The 19383-nt window shown below is 47.8% G+C and overlaps 1 protein-coding gene across 1 annotated transcript in view; it reads left to right on the top strand.

Moving 5' to 3' along the window:
- LOC147116315 (tapasin-related protein-like) overlaps positions 1-19383 on the top strand; it is a 57604-nt gene that overhangs the window by 5983 nt on the left and 32238 nt on the right. The window contains exons 3-4 of the mRNA XM_085991180.1: positions 428-733; positions 3916-4029. Of these exons, the coding sequence (XP_085847306.1) occupies positions 428-733; positions 3916-4029 (420 nt within the window). The remainder of the gene's footprint in view (positions 1-427; positions 734-3915; positions 4030-19383) is intronic.

The raw sequence follows: 19383 nt of genomic DNA, 5'->3' as shown, positions 1-19383 counted from the left end.
ATAAGGCGCCTGTTGATTTTACACTGGGCAGTGTTGGGATTCTCAGACATGTGAAACAGTGACTGATCCCAGCAGAGCTAGGAACTTCCCCTGTCCGAGTTTCCAAACAAGGGGGTAGAATTTCAGAGGGGTTCTGTCGTCGTAACTTCGGCGGAAACCCGGGAGAAACGGCTCTGACTTTGCACTCATGTGCATTCCCCTTCACAAGTAAACCCCTGTATTACAATGCGAACTAGGGTCGGGAAAAAATGGCCAAACATTACAATGTAAATAGGTTGGAGAAAAACAGTTGAACAAGATCAAGGTAAATTGAATGAATACGACAATGTCCAATAAAATCGAGAAAATTATTAAACCCGGAATTGAATAAAAACTGATTCATTTTCATTTAAAACCGATATAAACCTTTCTCTCGTCTGTCCCAAAGCTTCTCTCGATCCTCCGCAGATTGTCCCCACCCTGTTTGGAAAAGAGTCATCGGTTTCCCTCAGGCTTGCCTGTAACACTGGCGGCTTTCACTCCAAGGAGCTGAGCATCAAGTGGTTTGTGAACGGCAACGAAATTGGAACGGAGATCCGCAATGATACTCAGCCACGGCCAGGAGGCCTCTTCGACGTTTCCAGCTATTTGGAGGCAGTGCAGCCTGTTCAGAATGGGACAGTTTACACCTGCCAGGTCTCCTACCTGGACAACCAGGTTCAAACCCTTTACACCTACATTTCCAATGCTGAAGGTACAGTCATTTTCACAGATTCTCAAACGTTGCTCTAAACTTGTAAATTTAGTCTGGTGTGACATTGAATTTAGATCACGTTGGATTTTTCTGAAAGACAATTTAAGAAACGCCGGGTGGGAATATCTCCTGGATTTCCATTCTTTTGCCGGTGGTACCGGAGCGGGAATTTTCAGATCCATGCTGGGTATTTAAATGAAGCGAAGCGAAATCGAAGGTGATATGTTGGGTCATTCCCGCCTCAGTAACACTGGACAAGACTGACACCAGCGTTCAACTGGCGTCCAGCCTGACTAGGTGACGAGAGACGTGTCGGGAATGTTAAATGATTATGGCAGTAACTTGAGTAAAGAGGTACCTTCCACCTGGAATGCAATGCCTGAAAGGGTGGTGAAATATTAATTTTCAAAAGGGAATTGGATATATTTTGAAAAAGAAAAAAAATCCAGGGCTGTGGGGAAAGAACCAACGCAGGCACGATGGGTCGAATGGCCTCCTCCTGTGCTGTATGATTCTATAATGTCCCCTACCAGTGGCATTTCCCTCGCTGCTTGGAAGCAGCTAATGGAAAACTTCTGAGATAGTGCCTTGAAGCATTAGAATCCTGCAGCGACAACCATTTCTCACTCTGGGGAGAACTCCTAGGACAGGAGCCCATTGAAGGTGTCGAAATGAGACTGACCCGTCAAAATTCCCAAGGGTTAGTTCCGCGGGCAGTCACACTCCCAGCGCCAATGCTGGTGGAGAGGGAAATGAAGATACAACCTGTGCGTTGTATCATAACAAAAAGGATCACAGTCCTAACAGTCACCTTAATTCAAAGTCACTTGGGTGGCACTGGCCTTCATCTTAAAGGTGCATTGTTTTCATAAGAAGCACACCTGTTTTTATTGGAGGCTGAAGACCCAAAAGCATAGCTTTTACGATAATCCAAGTTTGCTGATGATACAAAGCTAGGTGGGACAGTAAGCTGTTTGGAGAACACAGAGGCCTAGAAATTCAGTCACGTTTGCGCCCACTTATTGGCTAAAGAGTGGTTTGCGCCGGAAGTTTTTTAGCGTCCGAAATTCAGTTGGTCCCTAACATCGGCGTTAGCCGGTAGCACTGCGCCGGCACTGATGATGTCATCGGTGTGCGCAGCGCCCCGGTTCCAATGCGATTCCGTGCCGAGGGCCAAATTCAGCTGCGGCCGCCTCGCCCGTGGCGGCCGCAAACAGCGTTTGAAAAACGGGGCCTTGCAGCTCCGAGAGGCCGGCGCATAAAGGTGGAGGGGCGGTCGGCCGCTTTCCCGGCGGCCGCCTGGCCGCACCTCCCTCCCCGGACTCCTGCACCACCCCCCCGCGGCATTGGTGTCTGACTCCCGCGAGCCCGGCACTTCTCCGTGGTGCCGGGCTCATTTGCCGGGGGAATCAAGCGGCGATCTCACGGCTGCAGGCAGCTCCTCATTAAGAGAAGGAGGAGGCCTGCAGTACCCCAGCCTGCCGCACCGCATCGGGTGCCGCAGCGGCAGCTGAACGCCTGCAATTGACTTTCATCGCCCCAAGCGAGGCGGCCAAACCCTGCAATAGCGCCCGCCTCCGTCTTGGGGCGCCGCAACTGAATTTCAGGCGGGCGCTACGGGAATCTGGGCAAGCGCAAAATTTCGGGCGCTAAAGACCTGGCGCGGCGATAGCGAATTTCTAGGCCAAAGAGTCTGCAAAGGGATATAGATAGACTAAGTGAGTGGGCAGTAAGGTGGCAGATGGAGTATAATGTAGGGAAATGTGAGGTTATTCACTGGTAGGAAGAATAGAAAAACAGAATATTTTTTAAATGGTGAGAAACTTTCAAATGTTGGTGTTGAGAGAGATTTGGGTGTCCTCATGCAAGAAACACAGAAAGTGATCATGCAGGTACAGCAATCAATAAGGAAGGCAAATGGCATGTTGGCCTTTATTGCAAAGGGGTTGGAGTATAAGAGTAAGGAAGTCTTGCTACAATTGTACAGGGCCTTGGTGAGACCACACCTGGAGTACTGTGCACAGTTTTGGTCTCCTTATCTAAGGAAGGATATACGGTCCAACAAAGGTTCACTAGATCGATTCCTGGGATGATAGGGCTGTCCTATGAGGAGAGATCGAGTAGAATGGGCCCATACTCTCTGGAGTTTAGAAGAATGAGAGGTGCTCTCATTGAAACATACAAGATTCTGAAGGGGATTGACAGGGTAAATGCTGTTTCCCAAGGTTGTTTCCCTTGGCTGGAATGCCTAGAACTAGGGGGCATTGTCTCAGGCTAAGAGGTAGGCCATTTAAGACTGAGATGAGGAGGAATTTCTTCACTCAGAGGGTTGTGAATCTTTGGACTTCTCTGCCCCAGAGGGCTGTGAGTGCTGAGTCTTTGAGTATATTCAAGGCTGAGACAGATAGATTTTTGGACTCTAGCGGAATCAAGGGATATGGAGATCGGGCAGGAAACTGGAGTTGAGATCGATGATCAGCCATGGTCTTATTGAATGGCGGAGCAGGCTCAAGAGGCCATATGGCCTACTCCTGCTCTTATTTCTTATGTTCTTATAATGTGATCTGGAATTGACACAATCACGTACTTCAATGTGGTTTGTGTTGCTGCTTCGGGTCAACAAATCAATATTTTACCAAATGCCTTCTCATGGAACCTCTTTAAGGAAGCAATATTTTTACAATTAAAAAAACTCCTGTCAATGTGTTTCAGAAATTTAAGTAGAATCTGTTCACTTTTAAATGATATTGACAAATTTGAGTAGCAGCAGTGAGAGTGAGTGCAGGTCTGTACTGGAGAGGGACCGACAGTAATGGTGAGATTTTCCAGTCCATGAGTGGGAGGGGGTGCAGGCCTGTCACAGAGGAGGGCAGGTTTTTGCAGTGAATGAGGGCACGGCTGGAATAGGAGAGGATGGAGAAGGTAAATTAAAATATTTCTTCTCTACCAATTGCCCCATTATCTTCCTGACTTAATTTTACAAACATACATATATATTTTTTAAACCAGTATTATTTGCAACCACCATGTTTACTAACCAGGATGTGGTATTGTCAGATTAAATCACATTGTTACTTTGTGTATCAGTGTTTAAATTAAGTGCTAAAACATGCATGTGTTGTATTGTTCCCACATTTCCTGTGGTGTGATATAAGTTGAGTTATGTATTTGTAATGTTGCAGAGAGAGAATCAGATGTTCTGCCCTGGTGGATCTATATCTGTATAGGCTGTGGAGCTTTCCTCCTGCTGCTCCTGATTATTGCACCAATACTTTGTAAATTCTGTGTATGCAGAGGTAAGCATGCCGTATTTTGCTAAATGGTTTAAATTAATAATTTTCAATATACTTTATTTATAAAAACACAAGTTACAATGAACTGAAGTGATAATGCAAGTGAAATATATTTGTCTGAAGTAACAGTACTCATGGATTTAAATAATAAGTTCAGTGAACACTGAGGAGGGCATCATAATAATGGGAAAGTTGATATTCTTCTGTGGTGAATAATTTACTATACATCACTAGACAACCTCTTGGTTTGACATGTGAATGGAGTAAATGTTGTAATATCTCAGGTATTGGTAGAGAGGCAAACGACTGGATCACTGTCACAGACATTTACACCATATATTGCATCGACTATCCTAATATTAGTTTCCTCACTACAGTACTGCAGCCTAGCTCTATCCTGTTACTGGTAGATGTGATGGAGAAGAGTGGTATATATGAATAATGCAAGGTGTAGTACGCTGTGCTGCTCTGGGATCCTGGAGTTCTCTTGCAAGTCTACGGATAAGATTGTGGTAACTCTCCATTATCCCAGCAGTGTTTAAGTCATGTTACATTTTCTAAAGGGCAGTTTAACAGCGGCACTTTATCAAAAGCATCAAAGGTCAAACAGTAACCTTATTATCCAGCCAAGATACATAGGCTGCACCAAGTTAAATGTCCACGAGCCCCACTATATCTAAAGACTATATTAGCTCATAACCTAGTTAAGGGACAATATCCTTCGAGATATTGGGGATCACTCTTGCCTCCCCTCACGATCTAGATATTGGGGATCACTCTTGCCTCTCCTTACGATCTAGATATCGGAGTTCACTCTCGCCTCCCCTCACAATCTAGATATTGGAGTTCACTCTTGCCTCCCCTCACGATCTAGATATTGGGGATCACTCTCACCTCCCCACACCTTCTAGATATTGGGGATCACTCTCAGCTCCCCTCATGATCTAGATATTGGGGATCACTCTCGCCTCTCCTCACAATCTAAATATTGGAGTTCACTCTTGCCTCCCCTCACCTTCTCGATATTGTGGATCACTCTCACCTCCCCTCATGATCTAGATATTGGGGATCACTCTCACCTCCCCTCATGATCTAGATATTGGAGTTTACTCTTCCCTCTCGTCATGATCTAGATATTGGAGTACACTCTCGCCTCTCCTCATGATCTATATATTGGGGATCACTCTCGCCTCTCCTCACGATCTAGATATTGGAGTTTACTCTTCCCTCTCGTCATGATCTAGATATTTGAGTTCACTCTCACCGACCTTCATGATCTAGATATTGGGGATCACTCTCACCTCGCCTCATGATCTAGATATTGCGGATTACTCTCACCTCCCCTCATTATCTAGATATTGGAGTTCACTTTTGCCTCCCCTCACCTTCTAGATATTGGGGATCACTCTCACCTCCCCTCTTGATCTAGATATTGGGGATCACTCTCGCCTCCCCTCACCTTCTAGATATTAGGGATCACTCTCGCCTCCCCTCATGATCTAGATATTGGGATCACTCTCGCCTCCGCTCATGATCTAGATATTGGGGATTACTCTTACATCCCCTCATGATCTAGATATTGGCGTTCACTCTTGCCTCTCCTCATGATCTAGATATTGGGGATCACTCTCGCCTCTCCTCATGATCTAAATATTGGAGTTCAGTCTCATCTTGCCGCATGATCTAGATATTCAGGATTACTCTCACCTACACTCATGATCTGGATATTGGGGATCACTCTCACCTCCCCTCTTGATCCCGATATTGGGGATCACTCTTGCCTCCCCTCACCTTCTAGATATTGGGGATCACTCTCGCCTCCCCTCATGATCTAGATATTGGGGATCACTCTCGCCTCCCCTCATGATCTATATATTCGAGTTCACACTCACCTCTCCTCATGATCTAGATATTGGGGATCACTCTCGCCTCCCTTCACCTTCTAGATATTAGGGATCCCTCTCGCCTCCCCTCACAATCTAGATATTGGGGATCACTCTTGCCTCTCCTCACCTTCTAGATATTGGAGTTCACTCTCGCCTCTCCTCACAATCTAGATATTGGAGTTCACTCTCGCCTCCCCTCACGGTCTACATATTGGAGTTCACTCTCGTGTATTCTCATGATCTAGATATTGGGGATCACGCTTGCCTCTCCTCACGACCTAGATATTGGAGTTCAGTCTCACCTCCCCTCACGATCTAGATATTGGAGTTCACTTTTGCCTCCCCTCACCTTCTAGATATTGGGGATCACTCTCGCCTCCCCTCATGATCTAGATATTGGGGATCACTCTCACCTCCCTCATGATCTAGATATTTGGGATCACTCTCACCTCACCTCACAATCTAGCTGTTGGAGTTCAATCTCACCTCCCCTCACAATCTAGATATTGGGGATCACTCTCATCTCTCCTCACGATCTAGATATTGGGGATCACTCTTGCCTCCACTCACGATCTAGATATTGGGGATCACTCTTGCCTCTCCTCAACTTCTAAATATAGGAGTTCACTCTCACCTCCCCTCACGATCTAGATATTGGGGATGAATCTCACCTCGCCTCACGATCTAAATATTGGTGTTTACTCTCGCCTCCCCTCATGATCTAGATATTGGGGATCACTCTCACCTCCCTCACGATCTAGATATTTGGGATCACTCTCACCTCCCCTCACAATCTAGCTGTTGGAGTTCAATCTCACCTCCCCTCACAATCTAGATATTGGGGATCACTCTCACCTCTCCTCACGATCTAGATATTGGGAATCACTCTCACCTCTCCTCACGATCTAGATATTGGGGATCACTCTCACCGCTCCTCACGATCTAGATATTGGGGATCATTCTCACCTCGCCTCACAATCTAGATATTGGGGATCACTCTCACCTCCCATCACCTTCTAGATATTAGGGATCACACTACCTCTCCTCACGATCTAAATATTGGAGTTCACTTTTGCCTCCCCTCAACTTCTAGATATTGGGGATCACTCTCACCTCCCCTCATGATCTAGATATTGGGGATCACTCTTACCTCCCCTCATGATCTAGATATTGGGGATCACACTAGCCTCTCCTCACCTTCTAGATATTAGGGATCACTCTCACCTCCCCTCATGATCTAGATATTGGGGATCACTCTCACCTCCCCTCATGATCTAGATATTGGGGATCACTCTAGCCTCCCCTCACCTGCTAGATATTAGGGATCACTCTCGCCTCTCCGCACAATCTAGATATTGGGGATCATTCTCACCTCCCCTCACGATCTAGATATTGGAATACACTTTTGCCTCCCCTCATGACCTAGATATTGAAGTTCACTTTTGCCTCCCCTCACCTTCTAGATATTGGGGATCACTCTCGCCTCTCCTCACCTTCTAGATATTGGGGATCACCCACGCCTACCCTCATGATCTAGATGTTGGGGATCACTCTCGCCTCCCCTCACGATCTAGATATTTGGGATCCCTCTCACCTCCCCTTACAATCTAGCTGTTGGAGTTCAATCTCACCTCCCCTCACAATCTAGATATTGGGGAGCACTCACTCCTCTCCTCACGATCTCGATATTGGGGATCACTCTTGCCTCCACTCACGATCTAGTTATTGGTGATCACTCTTGCCTCTCCTCAACCTCTAGATATTGGAGTTCACTCTCACCTGCCTTCATGATCTAGATATTGGGGATCACACTCACCTCCCCTCATCTTCTAGATATTGGGGATCACTCTAACCTCCCCTCACCTTCTAGATATTGGGGATCAATCTCACCTCTCCTCACGATCTACATATTGGTGTTCACTCTTGCCTCCCCTCACCTTCTAGATATTGGGGATCACTCTCACCTCCCCTCATGATCTAGATATTGGGGATCACTCTCACCTCTCCTCACGATCTAGATATTGGAGTTCACTTTTGCCTCCCCTCACCTTCTAGATATTGGGGATCACTCTCACCTCCCCGCATGATCTAGACATTGGTGATTACTCTCACCTCCCCTCACCTTCTAGATATTGGGGATCACTCTCACCTCTCCTCATGATCTAGATATTGGAGTTCACTTTTGCCTCCCCTCACCTTCTAGATATTGGGGATCACTCTCAACTCTCCTCACCATCTAGATATTGGGGATCACTCTCACCTCTCCTCACGATCTAGATATTGGGGATCACTCTCACATCCCCTCATGATCTAGATATTGGGGATCACTCTCACCTCCCCTCATGATCTATATATTGAGGATCACACTCACCTTCTAGATATTGGGGATCACTCTCACCTCTCCTCATGATCTAGATATTGGGGATCACTCTCACCTCCCCGCATGATCTAGATATCGGGGAGCACTCTCGCCTCCCCTCATGATCTAGATATTGGGGATCACTCTCACCTCCCCTCACCTTCTAGATATTGGGGATCAATCTCACCTCTCCTCACGATCTACATATTGATGTTCACTCTTGCCTCCCCTCACCTTCTAGATATTGGGGATCACTCTCGCCTCCGCTTATGTTCTAGATATTGGGGATCACTCTCGCCTCTCCTCACCTTCTAGATATTGGGGATCACCCTCGCCTCCCCTTATGATCTAGATACTGCGGGTCACTCTCGCCTCCCCTCACCTTCTAGATATTGGGAATCACTCTCACCTCCCATCAAAATCTAGATATTGGGGATCACTCTCACTTCCACTCATGATCTAGATATTGGGGAACTCTCTCGCCTCCCCTCAAGATCTAGATATTAGGGATCATTCTTGCCTCTCCTCACCTTCTAGATATTGGAGTTCACTCTTGTCTCCCCACACGATCGACATATTGGAGTTCACTCTTGCTTCCCCTCACCTTCTAGATATTGGGGATCACTCTCGCCTCCGCTTACGTTCTAGATATTGGGGATCACTCTCGCCTCCCCTCACCTTCTAGATATTGGGGATCACCCTCGCCTCCCCTTACGATCTAGATACTGCAGATCACTCTCGCCTCCCCTCACCTTCTAGATATTGGGGATCACTCTTGCCTCCCCTCATGATCTAGATATTGGGGATCACTCGCGCCTCTACTCACGATCTAGACATTGGGGTTCACGTTCACCTCTCCTCACAATCTAAATATTAGAGTTCACTCTCGGCTCCTCTCACGATCTAGATATTGGTAATCACTCCTGCCTCTCATCACGCTCTAGATATTGGAGTTCACTCTCACCTCCCCCCACAATCTAGATATTGAGGATCACTCTCGCCTCCCCTCACGATCTAGATATTGGGGATCACCCTTGCCTCTCCTCATGATCTAGATATTGGAGTTCACTCTCGCCTCCGCTAATGATCTAGATATTGGAGTTCACTCTCGCCTCGTCTCACGTTCTAGATATTGGGGATCACTCTCACCTCCCTTCACAATCTAGATATTGGGGATCACTCTCACCTCCCCTCATGATCTAGATATTGGGGATCACTCTTGCCTTCCCTCACTATCTAGATATTGGATTTCAGTCTCACCTCCCCTCACGATCTAGATATTGGGGGTTACACTCAACTCTCCTCACAATCGAAATAATGGAGTTCACTCTCGCCTCCCCTCACCTTCTAGATATTGGGGATCACTCTCACCTCCCCTCATGATCTAGATATTGGGGATCGCTCTCACCTCTCCTCACGATCTAGATATTGGAGTTCACTTTTGCCTCCCTTCACCTTCTAGATATTGGGGATCACTCTCACCTCCCCTCATGATCTAGATATTGGTGATTACTCTCACCTCCCCTCACCTTCTAGATATTGGGGATCACTCTCACCTCTCCTCACGATCTAGATATTGGAGTTCACTTTTGCCTCCCCTCACCTTCTAGATATTGGGGCTCACTCTCAACTCTCCTCAACATCTAGATATTGGGGATCACTCTCACCTCTCCTCACGATCTAGATATTGGAGTTCACTTTTGCCTCCCCTCACCTTCTAGATATTGGGGATCACTCTCACCTCCCCTCATGATCTAGATATTGGGGATCACTCTCACCTCTCCTCACGATCTAGATATTGGAGTTCACTTTTGCCTCCCCTCACCTTCTAGATATTGGGGATCACTCTCACCTCCCCGCATGATCTAGACATTGGTGATTACTCTCACCTCCCCTCACCTTCTAGATATTGGGGATCACTCTCACCTCTCCTCATGATCTCGATATTGGATTTCACTTTTGCCTCCCCTCACCTTCTAGATATTGGGGATCACTCTCAACTCTCCTCACCACCTAGATATTGGGGATCACTCTCACCTCTCCTCACGATCTAGATATTGGAGTTCACTTTTGCCTCCCCTCACCTTCTAGATATTGGGGATCACTCTCACCTCCCCTCATGATCTAGATATTGGGGATCACTCTCACATCCCCTCATGATCTTGATATTGGGGATCACTCTCACCTCCCCTCATGATCTATATATTGAGGATCACACTCACCTTCTAGATATTGGGGATCACTCTCACCTCTCCTCATGATCTAGATATTGGGGATCACTCTCACCTCCCCGCATGATCTATATATTGAGGATCACACTCACCTTCTAGATATTGGGGATCACTCTCACCTCTCCTCATGATCTAGATATTGGGGATCACTCTCACCTCCCCGCATGATCTAGATATCGGGGAGCACTCTCGCCTCCCCTCATGATCTAGATATTGGGGATCACTCTCACCTCCACTCATGATCTAGATATTGGGGATCACTCTCACCTCGCCTCATGATCTAGATATTGGGGATCACTCGCACCTCCCCTCTTGATCTAGATATTGGGGATCTCTCTCGCCTCCCCTCACCTGCTAGATATTAGGGATCACTCTTGCCTCCCCTCATGATCTAAACATTGGAGTTCACACTCACCTCTCCTCACGATCTAGATATTGGGGATCACTCTCGCCTCCCCTCACCTTCTAGATATTGGAGATCACTCTCACCTCCCCTCACGATCTAGATATTGGGGATCATTCTCGCCTCCCCTCACCTTCTAGATATTGGGGATCACTCTCGCCTCCCCTCACCTTCTAGATATTGGGGATCACTCTCACCTCCCCTCACGATCTAGATATTGGGGAGCATTCTCACCTCGCCTCACAATCTAGATATTGGGGATCACTCTCACCTCCCATCACCTTCTAGATATTAGGGATCACACTACCTCTCCTCACGATCTAAATATTGGAGTTCACTTTTGCCTACCCTCAACTTCTAGATATTGAGGATCACTCTCACCTCCCCTCATGATCTAGATATTGGGGATCACTCTTGCCTCCCCTCATGATCTAGATATTGGGGATCACTCTAGCCTCCCCTCACCTTCTAGATATTAGGGATCACTCTCGCCTCTCCGCACAATCTAGATATTGGGGATCATTCTCGCCTCCCCTCACGATCTAGATATTGGAATACACTTTTGCCTCCCCTCATGACCTAGATATTGGAGTTCACTTTTGCCTCCCCTCACCTTCTAGATATTGGGGATCACTCTCGCCTCTGCTCACCTTCTAGATATTGGGGATCACCCACGCCTACCCTCATGATCTAGATATTGGGGATCACTCTCGCCTCCCCTCACGATCTTGATATTTGGGATCCCTCTCACCTCCCCTTACAATCTAGCTGTTGGAGTTCAATCTCACCTCCCCTCACAATCTAGATATTGGGGATCACTCACTCCTCTCCTCACGATCTCGATATTGGGGATCACTCTTGTCTCCACTCACGATCTAGTTATTGGTGATCACTCTTGCCTCTCCTCAATTTCTAGATATTGGAGTTCACTCTCACCTCCCTTCATGATCTAGATATTGGGGATCACTCTCACCTCCCCTCATCTTCTAGATATTGGGGATCACTCTCACCTCCCCTCACCTTCTAGATATTGGGGATCAATCTCACCTCTCCTCACAATCTACATATTGGTGTTCACTCTTGCCTCCCCTCACCTTCTAGATATTGGGGATCACTCTCGCCTCTGCTTACGTTCTCGATATTGGGGATCACTCTCGCCTCTCCTCACCTTCTAGATATTAGGGATCACCCTCACCTCCCCTTATGATTTAGGTACTGCGGGTCACTCTCGCCTCCCCTCACCTTCTAGATATTGGGAATCACTCTCACCTCCCATCAAAATCTAGATATTGGGGATCACTCTCACTTCCACTCATGATCTAGATATTGGGGAACTCTCTCGCCTCCCCTCAAGATCTAGATATTAGGGATCATTCTTGCCTCTCCTCACCTTCTAGATATTGAAGTTCACTCTTGTCTCCCCACACGATCTACATATTGGAGTTCACTCTTGCTTCCCCTCACCTTCTAGATATTGGGGATCACTCTCGCCTCCGCTTACGTTCTAGATATTGGGGATCACTCTCGCCTCTCCTCACCTTCTAGATATTGGGGATCACCCTCGCCTCCCCTTACGATCCAGATACTGCGGATCACTCTCGCCTCCCCTCACCTTCTAGGTATTGGGGATCACTCTCGCCTCCCCTCATGATCTAGATATTGGGGATCACTCGCGCCTCTACTCACGATCTAGACATTGGGGTTTACGTTCACCTCTCCTCACAATCTAAATATTAGAGTTCACTCTCGGCTCCTCTCACGATCTAGATATTGGCGATCACTCCTGCCTCTCATCACGCTCTAGATATTGGAGTTCACTCTCACCTCCCCCCACAATCTAGATATTGAGGATCACTCTCGCCTCCCCTCACGATCTAGATATTGGGGATCACGCTTGCCTCTCCTCATGATCTAGATATTGGAGTTCACTCTCGCCTCCGCTCATGATCTAGATATTGGAGTTCACTCTCGCCTCGTCTCACGTTCTAGATTTGGGGATCACTCTCACCTCCCTTCACAATCTAGATATTGGGGATCACTCTCACCTCCCCTCATGATCTAGATATTGGATTTCAGTCTCACCTCCCCTCATGATCTACATATTGGGGGATACACTCAACTCTCCTCACGATCGAAATAATGGAGTTCACTCTCGCCTCCCCTCACCTTCTAGATATTGGGGATCACTCTCACCTCCCCTCATGATCTAGATATTGGGGATCACTCTCACCTCCCCTCATGATCTAGATATTAGGGATCACTCTAGCCTCCTCTCACCTTCTAGATATTAGGGATCACTCTCACCTCCCCTCACAATCTAGATATTGAGGATCACTCTCGCCTCCCCTCACGATCTAGATATTGGGGATCACCCTTGCCTCTCCTCATGATCTAGATATTGGAGTTCACTCTCGCCTCCGCTCCTGACCTAAATATTGGAGTTCACTCTCGCCTCGTCGCACCTTCTAGATATTGGGGATCACTCTCACCTCCCCTCATGATCTAGATATTGGGGATCACTCTTGCCTTCCCTCACAATCTAGATATTGGAATTCAGTCTCACCTCCCCTCACGATCTAGATATTGGGGGTTACACTCAACTCTCCTCATGATCGAAATAATGGAGTTCACTCTCGTCTCCCCTCACCCTCCAGATATTGGGGATCACCCTTACCTCCCCTCATGATCTAGATATTGGGGATCACTCTCACCTCTCCTCACGATCTAGATATTGGAGTTCACTTTTGCCTCCCCTCACCTTCCAGATATTGAGGATCACTCTCACCTCTCCTCACGATCTAGATATTGGTGATCACTCTCGCCTCTCCTCACGATCTAGATATCGGTGCTCACTTTTGCCTCCCCTCACCTTCTAGATATTGGGGATCACTCTCACCTCCCCTCATGATCTAGATATTGGGGATCACTCTCCCCTCCCCACATGATCTAGATATTGGGGATCACTCTCACCTCCCCTCATGATCTAGATATTGAGGATCACTCTCACCTCCCCTCACCTTCTAGGTATTGGGGATCACGCTCACCTCTCCTCATGATCTTGATATTGGGGATCATTCTCACCTCCCCTCATGATCTAGATATTGGGGATCACTCTCACCTCCCCTCACCTTCTAGATATTGGAGTTCACTCTCGCCTCTCCTCACGATCTAGATATTGGAGTTCACTCTCTCCTCCCCTCACGATCTAGATATTGGGGATCACTCTCACCTCCACTCACCTTCTAGATATTGGGGATCACTCTTGCCTCTCCTCACGATCTAGCTTTTGGAATTTCCTTTTGCCTCCCCTCATGACCTAGATATTAGCGTTCACTCTCGCCTCCCCTCACCTTCTAGATATTGGGGATCACTCTCACCTCCCCTCATGACCTAGATATTGGGGATCACTCTCACCTCCCCTCATGATCTAGATATTGGGGATCACTCTCACCTCCCCTCATGATCTAGATACTGGGGATCACTCTCACCTCCCCACAACTTCTAGATATTGGGGACCACTCTCAACTCCCCTCACAATCTAAGTATTGGAGTTCACTCTTGCCTCCCCTCACCTTCTAGATAATGGGGATCACTCTCGCCTCCCCTCACCTTCTAGATATTGGAGTTCACTCTCGCCTCTCCTCACGATCTAGATATTGGGGATCATTCTCACCTCGCCTCACAATCTAGATATTGGAGATCATTCTCACCTCGCCTCACCTTCTCGATATTGGAGTTCATTCTCGCCTCCCCTCACCTTCTAGATATTGGGGATCACTCTCGCCTCCCCTCATGATCTAGATATTGGGGATCACTCGCGCCTCTACTCACGATCTAGATATTGGGGATCACTTTCGCCTCTCTTCACAATCTTAATATTAGAGTTCACTCTCGGCTCCCCTTATGATCTAGATATTGGCGATCACTTCTGCCTCTCCTCACCTTCTAGATATTGGAGTTCACTCTTGCCTTCTAGATATTGGGCATCACTCTCACCTCCCCTCGCCTTCTAGATATTGGGCATCACTCTCGCATCCCCTCATGATCTAGATATTGGGGATCGCTCTCATCTCTGCTCACGATCTAGATATTGGGGATCACTCTCACCTCCCCATACAATCTAGATATTGAGGATCACTCTCGCCTCGTCTCACGTGCTAGATATTGGGGATCGCTCTTGCCTCCCCTCATCTTCTAGATATTGGGGATCACTCTTGCCTCTCCTCACGATCTAGATATTGGAGTTTACTCTCACCTTCCCTCGCGATCTAGATATTGGGGATCACTCTCACCTCTCCTCACGATCTAGATATTGGGGATTGCTCTCACCTCCCCTCACAATCTAGATATTGGGGATCACGCTCTCCTCTCCTCATGATCTAGATATTGGGGATCACTTTCGCCTCCCCTCATGATCTAGATATTGGGGATCACTCTCGCCTCTCTTCACGATCTAAATATTGGAGTTCACTCTCGCCTCATCTCACGACCTAGATATTGGGGATCACTCTTGCCTCTCCTCACCTTCTAGATATTGGGGATCACTCTCACCTCCCCTCACCTTCTAGATGTTGTGGATCACTCTCACCTCCCCTCACAATCTAGATATTGGAGTTTACTCTCGCCTCCCCTCATGATCTAGATATTGAATTTCACTCTCGCCCCGTCTCACAATCTAGATATTGGGGATCACTCTCGCCTCCCCTCACAATCTAGATATTGGGGATCACTCTTGCCTTTCCTCACGATCTAGATATTACAGTTCACTCTCGCCTCCCCTCACGATCTAGGTATTGGAGTTCACTCTCGCCTCATCTCACGTTCTAGATATTGGGGATCACTCTCACTTCCCCTCAACTTGTAGATATTGGGGATCACTCTCGCCTCCCCTCATGATCTAGATATTGGGGATCACTCTTACCTCCCCTCAGGATCTGGATATTGGGATCACTCTCAACTCCCCTTACGATCTAGATATTGGGGATCACTCTCACCTCGCCTCACAATCTAGATATTGGAGATCATTCTCACCTCGCCTCACCTTCTCGATATTGGAGTTCATTCTCGCCTCCCCTCACCTTCTAGATATTGGGGATCACTCTCGCCTCCCCTCATGATCTAGATATTGGGGATCACTCGCGCCTCTACTCACGATCTAGATATTGGGGATCACTTTCGCCTCTCTTCACAATCTTAATATTAGAGTTCACTCTCGGCTCCCCTTATGATCTAGATATTGGCGATCACTTCTGCCTCTCCTCACCTTCTAGATATTGGAGTTCACTCTTGCCTTCTAGATATTGGGCATCACTCTCACCTCCCCTCGCCTTCTAGATATTGGGCATCACTCTCGCATCCCCTCATGATCTAGATATTGGGGATCGCTCTCATCTCTGCTCACGATCTAGATATTGGGGATCACTCTCACCTCCCCATACAATCTAGATATTGAGGATCACTCTCGCCTCGTCTCACGTGCTAGATATTGGGGATCGCTCTTGCCTCCCCTCATCTTCTAGATATTGGGGATCACTCTTGCCTCTCCTCACGATCTAGATATTGGAGTTTACTCTCACCTTCCCTCGCGATCTAGATATTGGGGATCACTCTCACCTCTCCTCACGATCTAGATATTGGGGATCGCTCTCACCTCCCCTCACAATCTAGATATTGGGGATCACGCTCTCCTCTCCTCATGATCTAGATATTGGGGATCACTTTCGCCTCCCCTCATGATCTAGATATTGGGGATCACTCTCGCCTCTCTTCACGATCTAAATATTGGAGTTCACTCTCGCCTCATCTCACGACCTAGATATTGGGGATCACTCTTGCCTCTCCTCACCTTCTAGATATTGGGGATCACTCTCACCTCCCCTCACCTTCTAGATGTTGTGGATCACTCTCACCTCCCCTCACAATCTAGATATTGGAGTTTACTCTCGCCTCCCCTCATGATCTAGATATTGAATTTCACTCTCGCCCCGTCTCACAATCTAGATATTGGGGATCACTCTCGCCTCCCCTCACAATCTAGATATTGGGGATCACTCTTGCCTTTCCTCACGATCTAGATATTACAGTTCACTCTCGCCTCCCCTCACGATCTAGGTATTGGAGTTCACTCTCGCCTCATCTCACGTTCTAGATATTGGGGATCACTCTCACTTCCCCTCAACTTGTAGATATTGGGGATCACTCTCGCCTCCCCTCATGATCTAGATATTGGGGATCACTCTTACCTCCCCTCAGGATCTGGATATTGGGATCACTCTCAACTCCCCTTACGATCTAGATATTGGGGATCACTCTCACCTCACCTCACAATCTAGATATTGGAGTTCACTCTCGCCTACCCTCACCTTCTAGATATTGGGGATCACTCTCGCCTCGTCTCACGATCTAGATATTGGGGATCACTCTCACCTCTCCTCAAGATCTAGATATTGGGGATCACTCTCGCCTCCCATCACCGTCTAGATATTGGGGATCACTCTCGCCTCCCCTCATCTTCTAGATATTGGGGATCACTCTCGTCTCTCCGCACGATCTAGATATTGGGGATCGCTCTCGCCTCTCCTCATGAACTAATTATTGGAGTTTACTCTCGCCTCCCCTCATGATCTAGATATTGGAGTTCACTCTCACCTCCCCTCACAATCTAGATATTGAAGATCACTCTTGCCTTCCCTCACGATCTAGATATTGGGGATCACTCGCGCCTCCCCTCACGATCTAGATATTGGAGTTCACTCATGCCTCCCCTCACATTCTAGATATTGGTGATCGCTCTCACCTCCCCTCATGATCTAGATATTGGGGATCACTCTCGCCTCCCCTCACGATCTAGATATTGGAGTTCACTCTTGCCTCTCCTCACGATCTAGATATTGGGGATCATTCTCACCTTGCCTCACAATCTAGATATTGGGGATCATTCTCACCTCGCCTCACCTTCTAGATATTGGAGTTCACTCTCGCCTCCCCTCATCTTCTAGTTTTTGGGGATCACTCTTGCCTCCCCTCATCTTCTAGCTATTGGGGTCACTCTCGCCTCTCCTCACGATCTAAATAGTGGAGTTCACTCTCGCCTCCCCTCATGAACTAGATATTGGGGTTCACTCTCGCCTCAACCTCATGATCTTGACATTGGGGCTCACTCTCACCTCCCATCACCTTCTAGATATTGGAGTTCACTCGCACCTCCCCTCACCTTCTAGATACTGGGGATCACTCGCACCTCCCCTCACGATCTAGATATTGGGGTTCACTCGCACCTCCCCTCACCTTCTAGATATTGGGGATCACTCGCAGCTCCCCTCACGATCTAGATATTGGGGATCACTCTCACCTCCCCTCACCTTCTAGATATTAGGGATCCCTCTCGCCTCCCCTCATAATCTAGATACTGGAGTTCACTCTTCACTCTCGCCTCCCCTCACCTTCTATATATTGGGGATCACACTCACCTCCCCTCATGATTTAGAGATTGGGGATCACTCTCACCTCCCCTTCTAGATATTAGTGATCACTCGCACCTCCCCTCACGATCTTGGTATTGGGGATCATTCTCACCTCGCCTCACAATCTACATATTGGAGTTCACTCTCACCTCCCCTCACGATCTAGATATTGGGGAACACTCTCGCCTCTCCTCACCTTCTAGATAAGGGAGTCCACTCTGGCCTGACTTCACCTTCTAGATATTGGGGATCACACTCGCTTCTCCTCACGATCTAGTTATTGGAGATCACTCTCGCCTCTCCTCACGATCTAAATAGTGGAGTTCACTCTCGCCTCCCCTCATGATCTAGATGTTGGGGATCACTCCCACCTCCCCTCACGATCTAGATATTGGGGATCACTGTCGCCTCTCCTCACGATCTAAAGAGTGGAGTTCACTCTCGCCTCCCCTCATGATCTAGATATTGGGGTTCACTCTCGCCTCCCCTCACGACCTTGATGTTGGGGTTCACTCGCACCTCCCCTCACCTTCTAGATATTGGGGATCACTCTCACCTCCCCTCACCTTCTAGATATTGGAGTTCACTCGCAGCTCCCCTCACCTTCTCGATAATGGGGATCACTCGCACCTCCCCTCACGATCTAGATATTGGGGATCACTCTCACCTCTCCTCATGATCTAGATATTGGGGATCACTCTCGCCTCCCCTCATGATCTAGATGTTGGGGATCACTCTCACCTCGCCTCACGATCTAGATATTGGGGATCACTCTCACCTCTCCTCACGATCTAGATATTGGGGATCACTCTCACCTCCCCTCACAATCTAGATATTGGGGATCACTCTCACCTCCCCTCACAATCTAGATATTGGAGTTCACTCTTGCCTCCCCTCACCTTAGAGGTATTGGAGTTCACTTTCACCTCCCCTCATGATCTAGATACTGGGGATCACTCTCACCTCCCCTCGCGATCTAGATATTGGGGATAACTCTCACCTCTCCTCACGATCT

This window comes from Somniosus microcephalus, chromosome 6 (genome assembly GCF_052327205.1).
Source record: "Somniosus microcephalus isolate GS21.2 chromosome 6, FLI_Smic_1.0, whole genome shotgun sequence".
Classification (NCBI taxonomy): Eukaryota; Metazoa; Chordata; class Chondrichthyes; order Squaliformes; family Somniosidae; genus Somniosus; species Somniosus microcephalus.
The sequence above is the reverse complement of the archived record's forward strand: the minus strand, read 5'-3'. Positions and strand labels throughout refer to the sequence as shown.